Source organism: Lepidochelys kempii, chromosome 1 (assembly GCF_965140265.1).
Source record: "Lepidochelys kempii isolate rLepKem1 chromosome 1, rLepKem1.hap2, whole genome shotgun sequence".
In the NCBI taxonomy this organism is placed as follows: domain Eukaryota; kingdom Metazoa; phylum Chordata; order Testudines; family Cheloniidae; genus Lepidochelys; species Lepidochelys kempii.
Genome location: NC_133256.1, coordinates 209182499 through 209201578, shown reverse-complemented (window position 1 = coordinate 209201578; position 19080 = coordinate 209182499). Strand labels below are relative to the sequence as shown.

General features: G+C 49.8%; 1 protein-coding gene across 1 annotated transcript; it reads right to left on the bottom strand.

Moving 5' to 3' along the window:
- Positions 1-13494: 13494 nt before the first annotated feature.
- LOC140897986 (protein Wnt-4-like) lies at positions 13495-17782 on the bottom strand. The gene is made up of 5 exons (XM_073311344.1): positions 17718-17782; positions 17161-17399; positions 15298-15429; positions 14836-14978; positions 13495-13962 (listed from the first exon to the last, which is right to left on the bottom strand). Exons 1-5 carry the CDS (start codon positions 17780-17782, stop codon positions 13495-13497), a joined length of 1047 nt encoding a protein of 348 aa, XP_073167445.1.
- Between the last annotated feature and the right edge of the window lie 1298 nt (positions 17783-19080).

Sequence of the window (19080 nt, the reverse complement as noted above, 5' to 3'; positions counted from 1 at the left end):
ATTGGAGAGAGTCCAGCGAAGGGCAACAAAAATGATTAGGGGACTGGAACACATGAGTTATGAGGAGAGGCTGAGGGAGCTGGGATTGTTTAGCCTGCAGAAGAGAAGAATGAGGGGGGATTTGATGGCTGCTTTCAACTACCTGAAAGGGGGTTCCAAAGAGGATGGCTCTAGACTGTTCTCAATGGTAGCAGATGACAGAACGAGGAGTAATGGTCTCAAGTTGCAGTGGGGGAGGTTTAGACTGGATATTAGGAAAAACTTTTTCACTAAGAGGGTGGTGAAACACTGGAATGCGTTACCTAGGGAGGTGGTAGAATCTCCTTCCTTAGAGGTTTTTAAGGTCAGGCTTGACAAAGCCCTGGCTGGGATGATTTAACTGGGAATTGGTCCTGCTTCGAGCAGGGGGTTGGACTAGATGACCTTCTGGGGTCCCTTCCAACCCTGATATTCTATGATTCTATGATTCTATAAAAGGGCTCACTCCAGTCAGGCAGAAGAGAGCTTGGGAGCCAGAGGAGAGGAAGTGCGGCTGAAGGGCTGGTTAATGAAGACACCCTCAAGTCATTGTAAGGGAGCCCTTATTAGGGTCCCTGGGCCGGAACCCGGAGTAGAGGGCGGGCCTGGGTTCCCCCCAACAGGGACACCTCCTGGGAGGGGAAGACAGGCCCCTGCGTGACTGGAGGCTAAACTGTTCGGGAATAAGCCCATAGGGACAACAGAGACTGTGGGAATTCTCTCACCAACCTCCTCGCTGGCTTATGATGAAAAGTGCTCAGTAGACTGTAATCCTGGCCCTAGAGAGAGAAGGGCTACGTGGAGGGTCACAGTGAGCCTCTGAGGCTAGCATAAACTGCCTAGAAGCACGGGACCCACGGGGACAAGGACAGAGCTCTGCCACATATGTCAGTGAATCTCAGACTGAGTGAGGAAAAAAATAAGATCATACCTGTCAGCTATGTTGTATATCAGACACCTTCTAACAGCACAGGGATTAAGCTCAAGCCCTGAGAAGGTCCAAGCCATGTGGGGCATTCCTTCTCCACAAATGTGCAAGACATACAGCAATTTGTAGGATTTGTTAATTCATAAATGCATAGAGAGTTTAAGGTCAAAAGGGACCATTAGTTCATCCAGTCTGACATTCTGTCACAAAAGTCATAGAAATGCGGGATTGGAAGGGCCCCAAAGAGACCATCTAGTCCCTCCAATTCTCCCCTCCCCCAACCAAAGCAGGATTAGGTACACCTAGATCACTCCTGACAGGTGTTAATGTGTCACAGGTCAGAAAATTTCACCCAGTAACCCCTTTATTGAGCCCTATAACTTGTATTTGATTAAAGTCTATCTTCCAGAAAAGCATCCAGCCCTGATCTGAAAACAATAAGAGATGGAGAATCCACCATTGCTCTTGATAGTTTGTTCCAGTGGTTAATCAACCTCACTGTTAAAAAACGGTGCCTTATTTCTCATTTGAAATTGTGGCTTCAATTGCCAGCCATTGGTTCTTGTCCTGCTTTTCTCTGCTAGATTTAAGAGCTCTACAGTACCAGGTATTTTCTTCCCATAAAGGTACTGGACTTATACACTGTAATCAAGTCCTCTCTTAATCTTCTTTTGGCTCAACTAAACAGATTAAGCTCTTTAAATTTCTCACTCTAAGGCATTTTCTTAAGCCCTTGAGTCAGTTTTGTGGCTCTTCTCTGCACACCCTCCAGTTTTTCAACAACCTTTTTAAAATTTTGGCATCAGAACTGGATGCACTGTTCCAGAATCGGTCTCACCAATGCTGTATATGGAGGTCAAATCATATACGTCCAAGGATTGCATTAGCCTTTTCTACCACAGCATCACAATGGGAGCTTGTCTGAGTTCTTTGTTGCTACTGTCCAGGCTACAGTCCCTCATTCCGTAGGTATGGCCTGCATTCATTATTCCTACGTGTCTGAACACACTGTTTTGTTTGAAAGGGCACCCAGTTTACCTAAAATATTATGTAAAATTGTGAAGGAACTTGTAACTATTCTATGTGATGCTAGCGAGTGAGCATTGGAAGCAATTTTATGATAAGATGATCAGCCTGGAGCATTTGTATAGTGGGAAATCAAGCCTACCTTTTGACGGTTGATGAGTATTTGGATTACTGGGAAATAAATTCCCTTATATACAACAGCAGCCTCTGTCATTGAATGCTGCAAAGCTCAGTTTGCCTGGCATGGAATTTCAGGGCTCTTGTAATAGATAATGGACCTCAGTTTGCATGTTGGGAATTTGAACATTTCCCATCCTCTCCCTATGACAGCCAGTCTAATGGCAAAGCAGAAGCATCTGTCAAGATTTCCAAGAAACTACTAGAAAAGACAAACTGGGATAGTGAAGATCCATGGACAACTCTACTGGGCTGGAGAAATACAGCAACAGAAAGCATGGGTGCATGGACAGCAGCCCATTATAGCATCTCATATCCTGCAGACCCCGGACTCCACTGCTCACAGCAAATAAGCTTTTGAAGCCAGTAGTGGTGGAAAAGGTGACAGACCAAGTTAAAGAGCAGTGACAACAAGCCAAATACTACTATAGCTAAAAGACAAAGAGCTCCCTGAGCTCCATATACAACAGCTAGTCAGAGTATAATGAGTTCCTAATCAGAGAGACAAGAGGTGGAGGACTGGGACATGTATGCAAAGAGTAGCAAACATCATACATGATGATAGTATAAAAACAATTCCACCATTGCAGCTGTTGTTTCCTGAGATCAGCCAAGGAGCAGCTGATCTCTTGGAATGACTTAAGTGAGTCCACATGGACGCAGCTACAAGCAACCCTCATGATTTGTCATTATGGTGATGCCAGAAAATCTAACAGCACAGAATTTTCCTGCAAGCAAACAGAAAGAGAGGGAAAGAGACTCAAAATATCATCACTTAGAATGGAAGAACAATAAAGTTGCCGAATAAATTCAAAGACTAATTTAAATGAGTGTTTCTTTTATGGGAAGAGAGATGTTACAAGTGTGCTATATGTCTGTATATCTGGAAATAGTTAATAAAAATGTGCCAGTAGATGGTGCTTAAAAATCTGTACTATTGGTGAGGCCCATGGGCTGTTGAACGGCTGGATCACCTCTAAAGCCAGCATGTCCTTGACCTCTTTCTCCAGATTCTGAGCAGTTTTCCCAGTGACTCTGATTGGGGACACCTGATGGGAGGATTCGCTCCCATCTCAGGGAAGAGATCCACCAAGGGGTCTTCCCCTTCTCCTCCCAGCCATCCCTTACCAGGTCCAGGGACTCTCTTCCCAAACAGCAGCTTGAAAAGGAAGAACACTGTGGATTCCTGGGGCACTTCCCTGTACCGCAGGTGGGGCAGGTACTTGTCCCAGTCCTGCGGATGCTGATTCATAAAAGTCCTCCGCATCATCCTCAGGGTCCCATAAAATCTCTCCACCAGCCTGTTGGACTGAGGGTGATCTGCAGAGGCCCAGGTGGGCCAGACCCCACATTTCTCCCACAAGCCCCAGAGCAGGGCTGACATGAAACTGGACTCCTCGTCTGTAAGGACCTTGCTGGGGACCCCCACTCTGCTGAAGATGGTCAGCAGCGCATCTGCCATGGTGTCTGCCTCGGCAGAGGACAGAGCTGCCACCTCTGGGTAGCAGGTGGTGAAATCCATCACCACCAGGATGTATTTCTTCCCCGACCGGGTCGCCTTGCTGAGGGGCACTTGTCCATAGCCACCTTCTGGAAAGTTTCCTTTATGATAGGCAGGGGTCTCAAGGGAGCTTCACCCTTATCCCGGGCCTTCCCCACCCTCTGGCAGGGGTCGCAGACTCTGGGCCAGTAAAAGCTCTGCAGCAGCTGCTGCCAGGGGCGCTGGATCCCCTGGTGTCCCGAGAGAGGGACATCGTGGGCCAGGGACGACAGCCTGCGGCGATACTTCTGGGGCACCACCAGCTGCCTCCTGATTCCCCACAGTTCTACTTCCCCTTGGGGAGCCCATTCCCAGTCCAGGAATCCCTTCTCCCACAGGAATCTTTCCCTGCAGCCTTTCCCAAGGCTGTCTGCAGCGCTGTGACCAGCAAGTTCCCTCAGCTACTCCAAGGAGGGATCCTTCTGCAGCTCGGTCTGGAATTCAGCTTCTGGGGAAGGGAGTGGGACCTGTTCCCTCTCGCTGGCTGGGCCTGGGGTCACAGCCCCGCTGAGCCCTGTCCCTGGTAGCTCCCTCCCTGCTGTGGGATCACTTCCCAGCAGCACGTCTGGACAAGGCAAACCTGGTTGGCAGCTGACCTGCCCTGCCTGTGTCCCCCCTCACTCAGCTGGGGTCTCAGCTCCCACCATGCTCAGCGCTGCCCTTGCTGTCCCAGTGGGGGCAGGCAGCGAGCTCACTGCTTTAGTCACAGCATCAGAGCCAGCATGAGCCCCCTCTCTGGTGTGCAGGGGGGCAGGGAGCATCTCTCCCTCCCACTCAGCCCAAGGGGTCTGGTTACAGGCAGGCAGGTATCCTGAGCCTAGAAGCTCCTCCCCACTGCCAGCCAGGTCATTTGCATTTCCACTGACAATTTCAGTCTCCCCTGATTGGTTCCCTGGATTCAAATTCAAATCCTTGGCCATTACAGGAGCAGGGCCTGGATCCTGTCCCAAATAGACACAGTCATTCCCTAACAGGACCTCACAGCCGATATCTTGGAGAACCCCAACTACCAGCCAGCCTGACTCCTCCTGTGTCTGCACAGGGATCTGGGCCATAGGCAGGGCAAAAGGCTGCATACCTGGGACCTTCACCCAGGTCACACAGCCCTGCAGCATCTGGTGGGGCTGCACCACCTGAGGCCTGACAAGGGTTCTCTCTGTCACAGAATCTTGCCACCCCAGGAATGTCTCCCCATTGCCCATCACCTTCCGCTCCCACTGTGGGTCCGAGGGGCCTGAGCCCAGGAGAGTCCATGCAGACATATAAGGCTGGATGGGGTGGTGGAAGCCTGTCCACCACCCCACCCATCTGGCTGATGGCATTTATGGCCTTGGGACCCAGCCAAGGGAGCTAGATACCAGGCTTTTCTGCAGGGTCCCCTTTGTTCAAATCGCCAGCCTGCTCAAAGGCAGTGAGGTGGGCATCCACATCCCTCACCTTATTAACCAGGGGCAGCAATTTAGTATCAAAGTTCCCTGCAGAACTGGCACCCCAGGGTATATCCCCACTCACCCCAAGAAGTCTCCTATGTCTCTTCACTCCACCATCACCAGTTCATGTTGCTGCTGCTTCCCTTGCAGCTCTCTCTTGGGCTCTCGTTGTCTCTCATGGTCCTCTCGCTCCTTCTCACTGTCCTCCAGCTCTCTCAGACTCAGCTCCAATCCCATCGTGAAGATCCCCATCGGGTTGGGGACAGGAGTCTTGGGATGCCTGGCTACCACTCCAGCTGCTCCCATATCCTCTTGTAGCCCCATTTGGGTTAGGAATCTGCTCCTTAGAGTGGTCATTGTCCTCCAGCTGCACAATTAACTGTGCTTTGGTGAACTTTCCAAAGCGTAACCCTCTCTTTTTGCACAGGTTTACAATGTCCTTCTTAAGGAGATGGTGATAGGCCATCACTTCGCTGTTCCCAATTTGTTGTGGACTCACAGGCCTGCATGCTCTCAGCTCCCCACGGTTTCCAGGAAGAACCCCTACCGTGCCAGCCCTTCTCCAAGTCACCACTTCTCTCCCAGAGTTAAGCCGCAGACTCCTCCGCCCCTGGGACCACTCACTGCAGTCCCCAGGGGGACTCTGTTACTGCAACAGTCCTTCTCACTGGTCACACACTCCTAGGGGTTAAGCATAGCTCCTCCACCCCCCGAAACCGCTCCTCTCTGAGTCTTCAGCACACCAGTTCCTCATTAATCTCCCTTCGTTTTACTGCTCCCCAGTCATTTACTGCAGGAAGCGCCATCCACGGGGTGCAGTACGTCCCACTGCTACCACCAGTTGTCACAGAGTGTGGGGGAGTCAGGGCCCTGCACCCCCCACTTCCTGCGATTCACTGTGACTCTCAACCAGCCAATAAAACAGAAGGTTTATTAGACGACAGGAACACAGTCTAAAACAGAGCTTATAGGTACAGAAGACAGGACCCCTCAGTCAGATCCATCTTGGGGAGTAGAGAGCCCAGAACCCAGTGTTGGGCCTCCCTCCGTTTCCCCAACCAGCTCCAAACTGCAACCCCCTCCAGCCCTGACTCTGGCCTTTGTCTCTCCCCCGCCCCGGGCAAGGAGACCACCTGATGTCTTTGTTCTCCAACACCTTCAGTTGGCACCTTGCAGGGGAGGGGCCCAGACCATCAGTTGCCAGGAGACAAGGTGTCGGCCATTCTCCATGCAGACCCCTGCACATCCCTGCCCTCTAGGGCTCTGCAACAATCACACACCCTTATCCAACCACCTAAATACTTAAGAAATGCATAGGGGAAACTGAGTATTCAGAGAAAACATTAAGAAGATTCCCACTTCATCACACAAGGTCAAGCTAACCAGCCTCTTGTTACCTCAGTCATCTCATTTACCCTTTATTGATACTTCACATTTTTCCTGTCCTCTGACACTTCCCTAATATTCTAGATTTGTTAAATACCATTATCAATGGCAGAATGAACACCTCAATACTTCAAAATTCTTTTAAAACTCTTGGGTGAAAATTATCAAGTCCTGCAGTTAAAATTATTTATATTTATCTGCTGCTTTCCTCATACTTACTGTCAGAATATAAAGTATTTTGTTATCACTGCAAGCTATGAATGTCATCCAGCTTCTTTCCAAAAACAGAAGTATTTATTGAACATTTCAGCTTTTTCTGCATCATTGACCATTTAGACCACCCCTTTCTAGTAATAGGTCTATACCATTGCTAGGATTTCTTTTCTTCGTGATATATGTTCTTCATTGTCTTTAATCCTACTGGCCATAGATTTTTCACTGGTATGTTTAGCTTCCATAAGAACAGCCATCCTGGGTCAGACCAAAGGTCCATCTAGCCCAGTATTTTGTCTTCCAACAGTGGCCAGTGCCAGGTGACTGAGAGGGAATGGAACAGAAAATCAACAAGTGATCTATCCCCTGTCGCCCATTCCCAGCTTCTGGCAAACAGAGGCTAGGGACACCATCCCTGCCCATCCTGGCTAATTGCCATTGCTGGACCTATCCTCCATGAATTTATCTAGTTCTTTTTTGAACCCTGTTATAGTCTTGGCCTTTACAACATCCTCTGGCAAGGAGTTCCACAGGTTGACTGTGTGCTGTGTTGTGTGTCACCACAGCTGACAATAAGCAGTTCTCCAAGATCTAATTCCTGTATCTTCAAATAAACAAAACTAGCAAGAACTGCAGTAGTGCCACCTGATAATGCTCTTCATTGTAGAAATTCCCCTTCACATGTTGATAAATATACACTAAACAAACCCCCACATACATATTACACATACAAACACTGCACACATGCCTGCAACTTGTACAAACACGCAGAACTTCTGGACTATGAGCCAGTGCAGCACTCTCCACTTATCCCTTAAAGAACCAGCAGGAAACTACAGATCCCAGAAATTGATTTGCTGTTCCTTTCTCTGTTTCTTTCTCTGCAATAGCCTCTTAGCTCTGGAAAGGGATGAGGCTCTGGTGATTCTCTGCTATGCAATGCTGGAGGGCATCTGCCTATCATCAGCCATTACCCAGGCTTGGAAGCGAATGGAGGCAAGGACCCTTGGTTTTGGGGATTCGGTAAGAATCACTATCTAGCCTCTGTGGCAACATTCCCTAATCCCTCTTGGCAGTTCTTCCTGACTGTAGCATCTGGTACAGGAGTATATGAGAACTCCACAAATAGACAGTGCTCTGGCTCTGCTCTCTACAGTCCCTCTTGGTGGAAGAGGCTGGGGCTGGAGTGGCTAGATTATAAATTAGTTGGGACCTACACACAGAGTCTGGTCCAAGAGCATAGGATGCCCTTGAGACCAGCTCTCTGTCTCCCCATGCCCTCCCTCCCTGCCCCACTCAGTCCACCACAGCCCCTTCACCTTGCAGTTGTCTTCCTCTCTAGGTGTGTGATAGTCTTGGAAGGCACCACATGGATCTGTGCCCTGACTGTGCCTTCTGCTCACTGAAGAGGGAGCAGTGCCATGGGGCGTCAGATTTGAGACGTGTTCACTGTGATGCTGGCACCTTCACTACCTACATCAACCCTGAGATCTCTGCCCAGTATCAAGCTGTGGGCAATAAGGTACAGACCTGGCTCTGCGGCAGGCTTTTGGATTAAGCACAACTGGGGCATTGCAGTAGGGAAGCTCACCTATCTCTAATCCTCCCCTCTGTTTTCAGGTTGGTTCCCTGGAGGCAATGGGGTATTATGGGATGGAGGTGTACGGAGGGCTGCGTGCACATTATTGGTGTGGCCGCCTGGCCACACATGGCTGTGATGACCCCCGTGTGATCCTTTGGCTGCAAGTGGAATATGCTTTCTTCCAAGGAGGAGACTTCCCAAACAAAGTAAGTGCTGAACTCCACTGTCCCCTCATCCCTCCTCCTCACCTCTATTTTCTCTCTAATGTTTCACTCCTCTCTCCCCAGATCTGTGACTCAGACAGAGTTCAGCACCCTAATTACTGTGCATTCAAGAGCCACCAATGCCTACAGCGCAGCCTCAGCAGCCAGAAGGTGAGGACCAGCCCCACTCCCCAGGGATCTGCCCCGCTCCACACTGACCATTCACTGTCCAGAATGGCAGCCCTCCCAACTCCAGTTTCCCCATCTCCTGGCTCTTTCCTGCCCCAGGATTTTCCCCTCCTGCAGGACTTGAATTGGGGGTATGTGTGGTGGTACTCTCCTAAGCTTTACCCACTTGGGTTTCCAAAAGGAGATGCCACTTGCAGTAGACAGTGCAGATGTTCAAAACATGATCAGACATCCTCTGCTGAACTCTTCAGGCTTGACTCCTCAATGGGATTTGGTTATACCTAGAACCAGGCACATACCATGTGCCTTGGACTCATGTGATAAAATTAAAATTTAAATGTCTATCAAAAAGTTTTTCTATTCTTTATGATTTTGACGAAAAATCTGAGTGTAATCGATGCAATGGTGCCAGTGGGGAGAAAGCAGCAGAGGAAAGTGCACCAACCACTAAGGCCAAGGAGAAATCCACCTGACCCCATGTCAAGACTGAATCCCCACTCTGTCACTCCAAGTACAGAAGGAGGGAACCTGCAAGGATTCTAAAAAATAATACTGGCCACTCCAGGCTTGTATTAATCTCCCAAGATTACATCTTTTCTCTGATATTGGCTTAGTAAAATTGGCTTGGTCAGGAAAATGCCACATCTGGTTTCCACCTTAGGGCTCTGAACAGCCGATGGGCATACTCGGGTGTTAGCCCCATCCTAATTCTGGCCTTTTGTTTAAAAAGTTCATACTTGTTCATGTGTTCTTTAGGCATTTTAGCTGCTACCTCTGCTAAGGGTCCACTGAGCTGCGGCCTCAGTTCCACCATATACTGGTCTATAGGGGTGTTGTATCCAAGGCAGGCCCTTTTGAAATTTTCTAAGAAGGCCTCTGTATCATCGCCTACCTTGTGTGTGGGGAATTTTTTGGAATGGGGAGCAGCACCTGGAGAAGGACTGTTAGGGTTACTTGGTGGATCCAGCTTAGTCTTTTCCAACTCTCAGCGCTTCAGCTCCATTTCCGCCTCCGAGTGCTTCATTTCCAAGCGCTTCTCCTCTCTCCTCTCCTCCACTTCCAAGCACTTTGCCTCCGCTTCCACCTCCAAACACTTGTCCTCCTCTTCCAAGCGCTTCATCTCTAGGAAGAAATTCCTTTCTGCCTCAGTTAGAACTCAGCCTGAGTTAAAGGCATCCCTCCATCCTGGCACCTGGATCTTGGGTTGGGGAGGGCTGACCCTTCCCTCCTGGGAAGTTCCTGGTCCCCCATCCTTTCCCTGCATTTCTGTCATGGAGCTGGATGTCTGGGCTTGATTTGGGTCTTTCTTCTCCGTGGCGTGCCGCTTTGGGGAGACTAGTTTCTCTAGGGTTTCAGTGCCTGACCTCAACCTCATGCACAGGCTGCCCTACTCTAGCCTAACTATTTTGTTGCCACAAAGCTAGAAAAGAAAAAAAACAACTGCTTGTTGGACTCCCTGGCTCCTTTGGTGTGCCTGTTCCCCCTCAGGCAGCAAAGAAAAGAAAAGAAGCGGAGGGGAGAGGGGGCGGGAGGAGATTCCCTGGCTTTCAAACAGCCAAAAGGAAAAATGTGTCCTTTTAAAATCCTGAGGTCTGTGCTTCTGGTTCAGAATGATCCCACTGCTCTACCACCATGTCAAGGCTGAATCCCCACTCTGTCACTCTGAGTGCAGAAGGCGGGGGCCTGCAAGGATTCTAAAAATCAATACTTGCCACTCCAGGCTTGTATTAAACTCCCACGGTTACAGCTTTTCTCTGACCTTAGCTTGGTAAACGCTGCCACCACCCAAATGCAAAAAAAACCCTTTGAACCCAGGAAGGAGCATTTGGGAATTCCTCCCTGTGGGGTACCCTCAAGCCCTTTTACCACTCCCCTCTGGGGAAGAGCTGAGAAAGAAAACAAAGGAAATTAGCTGTGGTTACCAGCTAATTAAACAACATGTGCACAAACCTCTCAGGACACCAAAAATCCAATCCTGTTCTTAAAAAAGGTAAATTTTATTAAAAACAAAAAGAAAGAAAATACATCTGGAACTTAGGCTTTTGCTCGCTTTTAAAAGAGCAATTCCAAAAATCAAGCACCCAAAATAGCTTTCTTGGGGGTTCAGTTTAAAGGTTACGAGTAAACAAAAGCATCTGAGGTTAGCACAGAGGAGATCCACAATCCAAAATAAAGAATAAACCTGATCGAATTTATCTAAACGTTCCCTATCCAAATGATTCCTTCTAGGTATGGAAGATAGTTTTGAACCAGGCATGAAAAATTTACACAGCATTGCTGCTCTGTCCCTGCAGCCCAGAGAACAGACAAAGGGGAAGTTTCTTTTCCCATTTTAAAAAGTTCTAGCCTTCCCATGGGCTCTTTTGGTCATTTGCCCACTTTTTTTTTCTTTACCTGTAGGACTTTTTAACCCTTTATAGGTAAAGCAATTAAAGAACAGCTACCAAGAGGGATTTTACAGCTAACAGGCTGGCTGGATGTCCATCAAAGGGAGCTATCCCACCACTTTATTATCTCACCCCATATCCACCACCACAGTTGACTAGCCCCTCCCCCGCAGGCTCCACTCCTTCTCTAAGACCTTTGGCTTCACAGACTTGGGGCAGAAAAGTTGGGTCTCTTCCAAGCACCGTGCACTAGGGGCACAAACTGAAAGGTCAAATTTTGCACAGTAGATTATGCAAAATTCCATAAATTGATCCTCCTCCTTTCTTCTTCACAGCTGTAATTAGATGTAAAACAGATACCTTGTCACACTAATATCCTGGGACTGACATTGCTAACAGATATTACCTCACCCACCTTGTCTCTCAGATAGCAGTGCTGACATTTTAAATCGGCATAATTGGACATGTGAGTTAGCACCCACTGAAATAAACATGGCAGGTTAAGCCTCTCAGAGCCCTTGTTTCAAGCTGTCTGCAGATTCAGGCAGATGTCATGAGTTCATATTTTGAAGGTTTTCTTCACAACCATCAGGACTAGAAACTTCTGTCATAAATTTGTAGAGTTTAAGGCAGAAGGGACCATTAGACCATCTAGTCTGACCTCGTGTATATCTCAGGCCCTTAACCTTCAAAAAGTTATTTTTAATGAAATCTGAAATTATGGAGAACAAAATGGGAGCAAAATAAATAACTCCTAGGTCACCAACCTAGTGCAGCCCAGCCACATCTTCCATCGCCCCTCGGCCACCTTTGACTGGTTCTCCCCAACCAGGATCTCCGCCTTGCAGTGACCTAGGGACAGGACCCTCTCTTCCAGGCCCTCCATTGGCCAAGGGACAGGCTCTCATACTTGCAGGGCTCATGTTACCGGGAGGCAGCGCCTTTCACTCCCAGGACTCCCTTTGGCTGGCGCTTGGGTCCCTTGACTCTAGAGTGGGGGAGAGAGGGGTCTGCACCAGTCTCTGGGGATAAGGTTGTCTCTCTCTCTCTCTCTGTCTGCTCAGGTGCTTCGTCACGGTTGCCGCAGGAATGAGACATATCAAGTGCTGAGTGAAGAGAAAGGCGAGGAGGAGGTGCTGCTCTGGAGCCAGAAATTCTTCCGCTTGACTGAGGGATGAGTGGAGGAGAGAGGACAGAGGGAGACCCCAGGGAGGAAGGCAAAAGGGGGCATAGGGCACTGAATGGACCCTGTGGAGGCAGAGAGATGAGGAGAAACTTGATAGGACCTGAAGCAACTTTTCTCAACCTCTGTCTGTCTCTCTGGTGCCCACCCCTGCTTTCATCCAAGAGCCACAGTCTCCTCTCTGCTCCATACAGCAGTGTGAATGACAGCACCCCAGAATTCACTGGGGAATCCCTGGCTTTGGCGTTTCATTTGACACCAACCCCGGCACTGTACAGTTTCACCTGTCCCCCAGGTGCCTCCAAGGCTCAGCAGCTGGGAAAAGAGACTCCAGCAACAGAAGCAGCATCAGCCCTGGGGTGATCCATTTGGAGTCTCCGCCAGTTTCCAGGTTCCTGTCTGATGGCCCTTGCCCAAAGCCCACAATGTCTTTTACCCTCAGGCCTCCTGCCATGGGCACCACCAGTGGGTTGTTTCCTATATATTATGTTTTGTTTTATAAAGAGCCTGTTCAGCCCACGCACTTCACTTTCTCTGTTCTTTTAGCTGCTGTTCTTTTCTGAACCACATGGATCCTTTCCCTAGTACTCCTTCCTCCACAGTAGCTTTGTCAGCAGTGTCTCTTGCACTCTCACTGGTTCCCCTTGCGCATTCACACATTCACCAATGACCCTCATTTAACTGCATACAAAGGGCACTGGAGCCTGGAGCCTTCAGAATGGACTCTGAGCGCAGTCTCCCCCACCCCAGTGCACAGAAGTTCCCACCTGAAGGGCCGCTGGGTGCAGCGCCCAGGGTTTCACACATACAGTAGCTAACACTCACATCTTTTGCTAATACAATAATTTTATTCCTAATATTTTAAGGGTTTATTTGACTCTGTGTTCAACCCCATGTCCCCCCTCTCCCCACACACAAAAAATACAGAGAATGCCATCACAGGCAAGTAAACCCAAATCCCTTGAGTCACATCCCAGACAAACCGCTCTGTAACAGGGGAACAACCTCTGTGCAGCCCCACCAGAGATACCTCCTCTGGAGCAATCAGCTCCTTCTTCATCAGGGTGGTAAAGGGTGTTCCTTCCCCACACACGCTTTGTATATTCCTCTCTGGAGCTCTCAGTCCCTCTCTCAGAGTCATCCCCTCCCCGTGTCTTCCCCAAGGTTCCCCTGCCTCTGGCTGCTAGCACACGTGCCCACCACTTGCTCCCTGCCCCCGGCTCAGCTCCCCGTCACCGGCAGGTGTGCACCTCCACAAAGTGGCGGCACTGCTTGCACTTGACTGAGCAGCACCAGCGGAATTTGCAGCTGCATCTCTCCACCACCTCGGCCTGGGCCGTGCGGAAGCCTCGCCCGCAGCACAGCAGCTCGCAGCCATCCACAGCCTGGGACGTCCGGTTGCACTGGCGTCCAGAGGTGCCAAAGACCCCACTGTGGGGGTCCCAGTCACAGAAGTCTGGGCTGGCCACTAAGTAGACCAGGTCGTGGGCTGTGTAGGGTTTGAAGCGGGAGCTCTTGGGGACCAGGAGCTTACGGGACCCAACCCGTTTGGGATGCACCTCTGTGGCCCCCTCAAATTTCTCTTTCAGGACATTTCCCACCTTGCGGAATGGGGGCATCACCTTCCAGCAGGTGCGGACCTCGCAGGAACCTGACACTCCATGACACTTGCACTCTACCGTCATGTGGGACAGGATGGCCTGGCAAGCAGAAAGTGTGTCAGCAGGAGATGGAGGGCCTCACGCAGCCCACCAGAGGGAGCCAGGGAGAAGTAGACCTAAGCCTGCAGTGGAGCTTCTCCTTACCACCCAGGGGTGCTGCATGTGGGGAGCGTGACCCAGAGAGTCAGGGAAAAGGAGGTCTGGGGAACAGGGATCTCTCTAAGGTGTGTGACAGGGAACAGAGAATGAACCAAGGCTGCTCACTGGAATATGAAATACAAGTAACTGATCCACTCATCAACTGAAGGGATCCACTATGGGGGGAAAGAACTGCCCAGAACTACAGTGATCCCTTTGCAGAGGGATATGAGCAGGCCTTCTCAAAAATGAGAAAGGGATCCACTCTGAGGTAGTAGGAGAAGAGATCTACTCCACCACAAAGGAAAGGAACAAGATCCACTGTGAGCCAGAGGGAGGGTCAGGGACCAACTCAGGAGGCAGTGGCTGGGGAAACTGATCCATTCATTCAAAAGAGGTGAAGGGATGGGGAATCCCCTGAAGGCAGAGTGAGGGAAATGGATTCACTTTAAGAAAGAGGCAGAGGAAGGGGAATCCACTTCTAGACTGTAACAGGGAAAGAAAGCTGCTCTGAGAGAAGTGGAGCTGAGGAGTTGGGATCTACTCCAAGGTATATAAGGAACAGGCTCTGCTCTGAGGCCGAGCAATGATAGACTCTGAAGGAAAGGCAGGGAATTGGATCCAATCAGAAGGGAAGGGCTCTCCTCAGAGGTAATCAGTTTGCGGGTGCCACTCTAATCTGCACGAAGGGAGTGGGGGATGGGTCAGGCTCTGGCCCCCAATGAGGGGCCCAGACATCTGGGTATGTTCCCCAGCACATGGTACCAACCTTACCTTCCTACCAGCCTCATTGTTGTGCAGGTTCATGAGTGCTCGGCTGGAGGAGATACCACGGCTCCGCTCAGGGTTATCCACAAAGGCTTGAGAAAAGGCAATACCATAGGACAGGTTGTCAGAGCAGCCTGACCACTGGAATCCTGGGGAAGAGAGAGAGTCCATGAGGCAGAGAGGCTGCTGCAGGTGTGGGGGCAGATCCAGAGGTGTTCAGGCTTCCCAAGCAGAGAAAAGAAGAGCACTCCGCTGATCTCTCCCTGGCCCCACCCTCCCTATACTCTTTTCATCCCAGGGGCATGCAGGGGCAGCACTCTCCATCCCCATTTATTTCTCCGTTCTCCTCTGCACCGTCCCCTACCCAGGGATATGTAGCTAGCTTTGTTGTCTGCTCCCGTTCATCCTTCCAGTTCTTCCCATGCCAATGGGGGGCTTCTTTCTCCAGCATTAACCACCTTCTGTTACCTTCTGGGCTGACTCCACGGATCTTGCGATCACATCCACACTTCTCCAGCTCCCCACGGCTGCAGGCCCGGGTCACAGCAAATGCCACTCCCGCTGATGAGATGGCATGAATGAAAGCAGACTCTCGTGTACCTGCAGAAGAGACAGAAGCAGCCTTTGGAAGAAACAATTTCTTCAAGATTTGTCTAAGGAATTTCTCCTTCAGTTCATTTGTGGAGAGAGGCAACATTGCAGTTTCATCTGCATTAGACACAGGGAGGCAGCCTGACATGCAAGGGCTATGTGATAATGCTGTGTCACTCACAGAAAGGAGTTGTTCAAACAGAGATCCTGCTGGGTAAATCATTAAGGGGAGTTTTGCTACATCCTCAGAGGTCTTGGATCCCATAGCAGGGAGAGGATAGCCCCTCCTGGGAGCGCACCAGGGAGATCCCACATGGCATGCATGCAGCTATCTCATGTCTCCAACAGGGAGGAAAGGGGATGGAAGTCTCAGAAGGAATTTTGGGGGGGGGAGAACCAGAGAGCATGCAGTGAGATTGAGGGGGTCAGTGAGCCTGGAGAGTCATCCCTCCAAGTGAAGGGCCTGAAGCCTCATTTCTCAGGACTAAAGAAGGGCAGATAACTAATTTTTTGGTTTGCTGGCAGTTCTGAAGAAAAAATAAATAAAAAGGTTTGGGTCAAACTGAAACAGTAACATATTTTTGGAGAATCAAATTAGGGAAAAATCATTTTGGGTCAAACAAAACATTTTGTTTCATTTTTGGAAATTTTAAACCTTTTTAAAAAAGCAAAGAAAATGAAGGGCTCTGTTCACAAACAAGGAGTAGGCGGTGCCCCCCCTGATAACCTTTAGCTCAGCAGTTGGGGCACTTATCTGTGGGAGGGAGAAAGGAAGGCTCCCAGGTGCGTGCTCAAACTATTCTGGGGTGGAGCTGTCTGAGATCTCCTACTAGAGCTGTTCCACTGTGTATAAAATACTTAAATATTCATTGAGCCACAGTGAGAGACAATGAGAATGACTCTTTCACCCAGTGGTTAGGCCCCCCAACCTGAGAAGTAGGACATCTGCTTCCAGTCCCTGTGCTAATAAATTTTTTATTTGCAATTATATAATTTATATTTTAATAATTATTATAATTATCCACAGTAGAACACCTTCAACAGGAAAGATTGAGCGAGCCCCACATCAGAATACCCTGGTGATTAGGATACTTTTGTGGTAAGGACAGCTGGGGTCAAGTCCCTGCTCCTGAGCAGGCTTTTGAACCTGGGTCTTCTACATTCCAGGTGACTACCCTCACCACTGGGTGAAAAGGTTGGGGGGGAGAGGGAACACCTCCTCCTCCTGTTTTGTGAAGGGTACCTAAATCCCCTTGTAAAGCTAGCCCAGAATAGTGAAGTATTTTCTTTTCCTTTTTTGTTTCAGCTGAAACAATTCACCAAAATCAATACAAAATCACTATATCTTTCAGTTGACCTGAATCTACTTTCCAAACACAAGCACATTCCCCTTGGGTTTGGTGAGCATTAGGTTTAATAGTATGCATGACCATTAGGATGCATAGTCTAGGTGAACATTAGGAGCAGTGTCTGATTGACCATTAGGGGTAGACTTAGGGAGAGGTTTAGCCAGAATACTAGTGTTAGTTATAGCATGTGTATATAGTTTAGTGTTCTACTTACTCTTAGAATTAAGATAAGCATGGTAAGGTTAGGGTTTGGTTTGGGGCTAGGGTGAAGTTTTAAAAGTTAGGTTTACTGTGAGCATTAGGGTGGCGTTTGGACATGAGCCAAGAAGTTGGGCACTGATGGCAAATGTTCCATGCACTGCCCAGATCTGCCTAACTCTTGACCTCTGACCTTGTATGGCAACCTTGCCAAAGACCTGTAGCCCCTGCAGAGTGGAGCAATTCCATCGGCGGTTGTGAAACTGGTGCTGACACTCCTCTATGGCCAGCTCTGCTCCATGCTTCACTGAGTCCATGGCTTCCGCTTGCCGCTGGCAGATCCGCACCTGCTCCTCCGCCAGGCCCTTCAAGCCCTCACAGGCACTGGAATCTTGCAGAGTCCCTCGCAGGGAAGGCTGCTTTGCCAAGTACCTGCGGAGAGGGGTAGAGGGAGTTAGCCACACTCAGAGATGAGCTATGGACACACTAATCGCTCAAAGGGAGAAATACCCCTTCATAGCCTCACTCTTAGAAGAGCCCATAAGGATACTCTCAGACTCCCTCTCCCCGTGTGATCACACTTCCATCCACCCCAGGGGATCCCCCAGCCTCTCTCTTTGGGGTGCTGAGGTCTCCCACAGCTCCCCTTTCCTGTGAGATCTGCCTATCATCTCTTTTGTGGGGATTAGGGTCCTTCACCCTCCCTAGGGACCGTTAGGTAAGGCAAACTCCAGCCCACACCATACTTACAGCCAGGTCACAGCAAGGATGTGCTGCACTGAAATCAGCACAACATACAGCTGGACAATCTCCATCTTCTTCCTGGAGAGATCTTAGCCACAGCCCCTCTGCCTTAGCTGCACAAACGCCTTTCCCTCCTCCCCAGCGCCTGGTGCCACAGAGTCACTCCCAGGGCAGTCCCAGGCCAGCACTGTGGAGAGCAAGTACCCCCACCCTCCACAACAAGCACAAGCTGTCTCAGGGTGCCTGTCAGCACAGGAGCCCTGGGGGACGAAGAAATCTCCCAGGTTAGCACTGTAGGGGCATTTACAGCACCACTGTCCTCTAGGGACTGTGAGACATAACTGGAGGGTCAGGGACAGGGGCTCCACGACAGCTCTCCCAGAAAGGGGGCTCACATGGTGGAGTCCAACGTGAACAGCAAGCAGCCCCTGCACCCACAATTCCACATGCAGAGTCTTTAAGTCCACTCCTCGGATGAATGCTTTATACTCTCGCCCTCTTTCCCCTGCAAATCACGCTGCCCAGAAGCCAGCAGGGGAGCAGAGTGAGACCCTATTGGTAACTAATAGGCTCCTCTATGCAGTGAAGTCCCAGTGGCACCAATTTGCTGTTACGTGGTGATTCAGTTCTCCGGCATCTTTTTCTGCCACCAGTCCCTTTGGGAAGCCGGGGCGAGTCCCAGTGCTAGTTCCCAAGAGTGGCACACAAAGAGAGCTGGTGCGGGTCTGGGCCTCCTTCACCTCCCAGCTGCCTTTCTTGGTGACTTTCTCTTGTCTGGCTCCTCCGGGCTAGAGATTCCTCTTTTCTGTCCTGCAACCCTCATGGCTACAGCAAACACACACAGCTCAGGCTGCTGCTTTCTGGCTCTCTTAACTCTTTCCCTGGCAGCTCTCCTCCCCGCCTTCCCTCCGCCAGACTGAGGTAAAGGGACAGCCCTGGAAATGGGGTGGGGGGTAATACCTCTCCCTGGGTGGGCTATTTGTGAAAACTGACATGGTCTAGGTTGGTAAATATACCCCCCCCCCAAAAAAAAAACAAAAACCCTGCACTGTGGAACCTCTGAGGGATTAGGCATATTTAACCTTTGTGAGCTGGGAGCAGGAACATCCCGAGAGAAAGTTTTTTCCCCTAAACAGGACTGGGAAACGTCCACCCTCCTGTAGGCTAAGGAAGGTTTAATTCCTCATGTAGTTAGTTACAACTGGCTACACCTCTGGCTGTGGCTCAGGACTCATGTCACACATATGAGGTAGTCTTTGCATAGTCTTTACTGAAATTGCCTGCCATACAAACAGGGCTGGATACTGCTCTGTACTATGGGTCCCTCTTTCAGCCCCCCCCCCCCCCTCAACTTTCACGTCTCCATCTC

What these genes read in the sequence shown, in the direction of transcription:
- LOC140897986 (XM_073311344.1), bottom strand. Translation starts at nt 17,782, where the DNA reads ATGGAGATTGTCCAGCTGTATGTTGTGCTGATTTCAGTGCAGCACATC. An exon ending in TGGCAAGGTTGCCATACAAG is followed by an intron (nt 15,430 to 17,160) that starts GTCAGAGGTCAA and finishes TCTCTTCTGCAG; the next exon opens with GTACACGAGAGTCTGCTTTC. An exon ending in CCGTGGAGTCAGCCCAGAAG is followed by an intron (nt 14,979 to 15,297) that starts GTAACAGAAGGT and finishes TCTCTTCCCCAG; the next exon opens with GATTCCAGTGGTCAGGCTGC.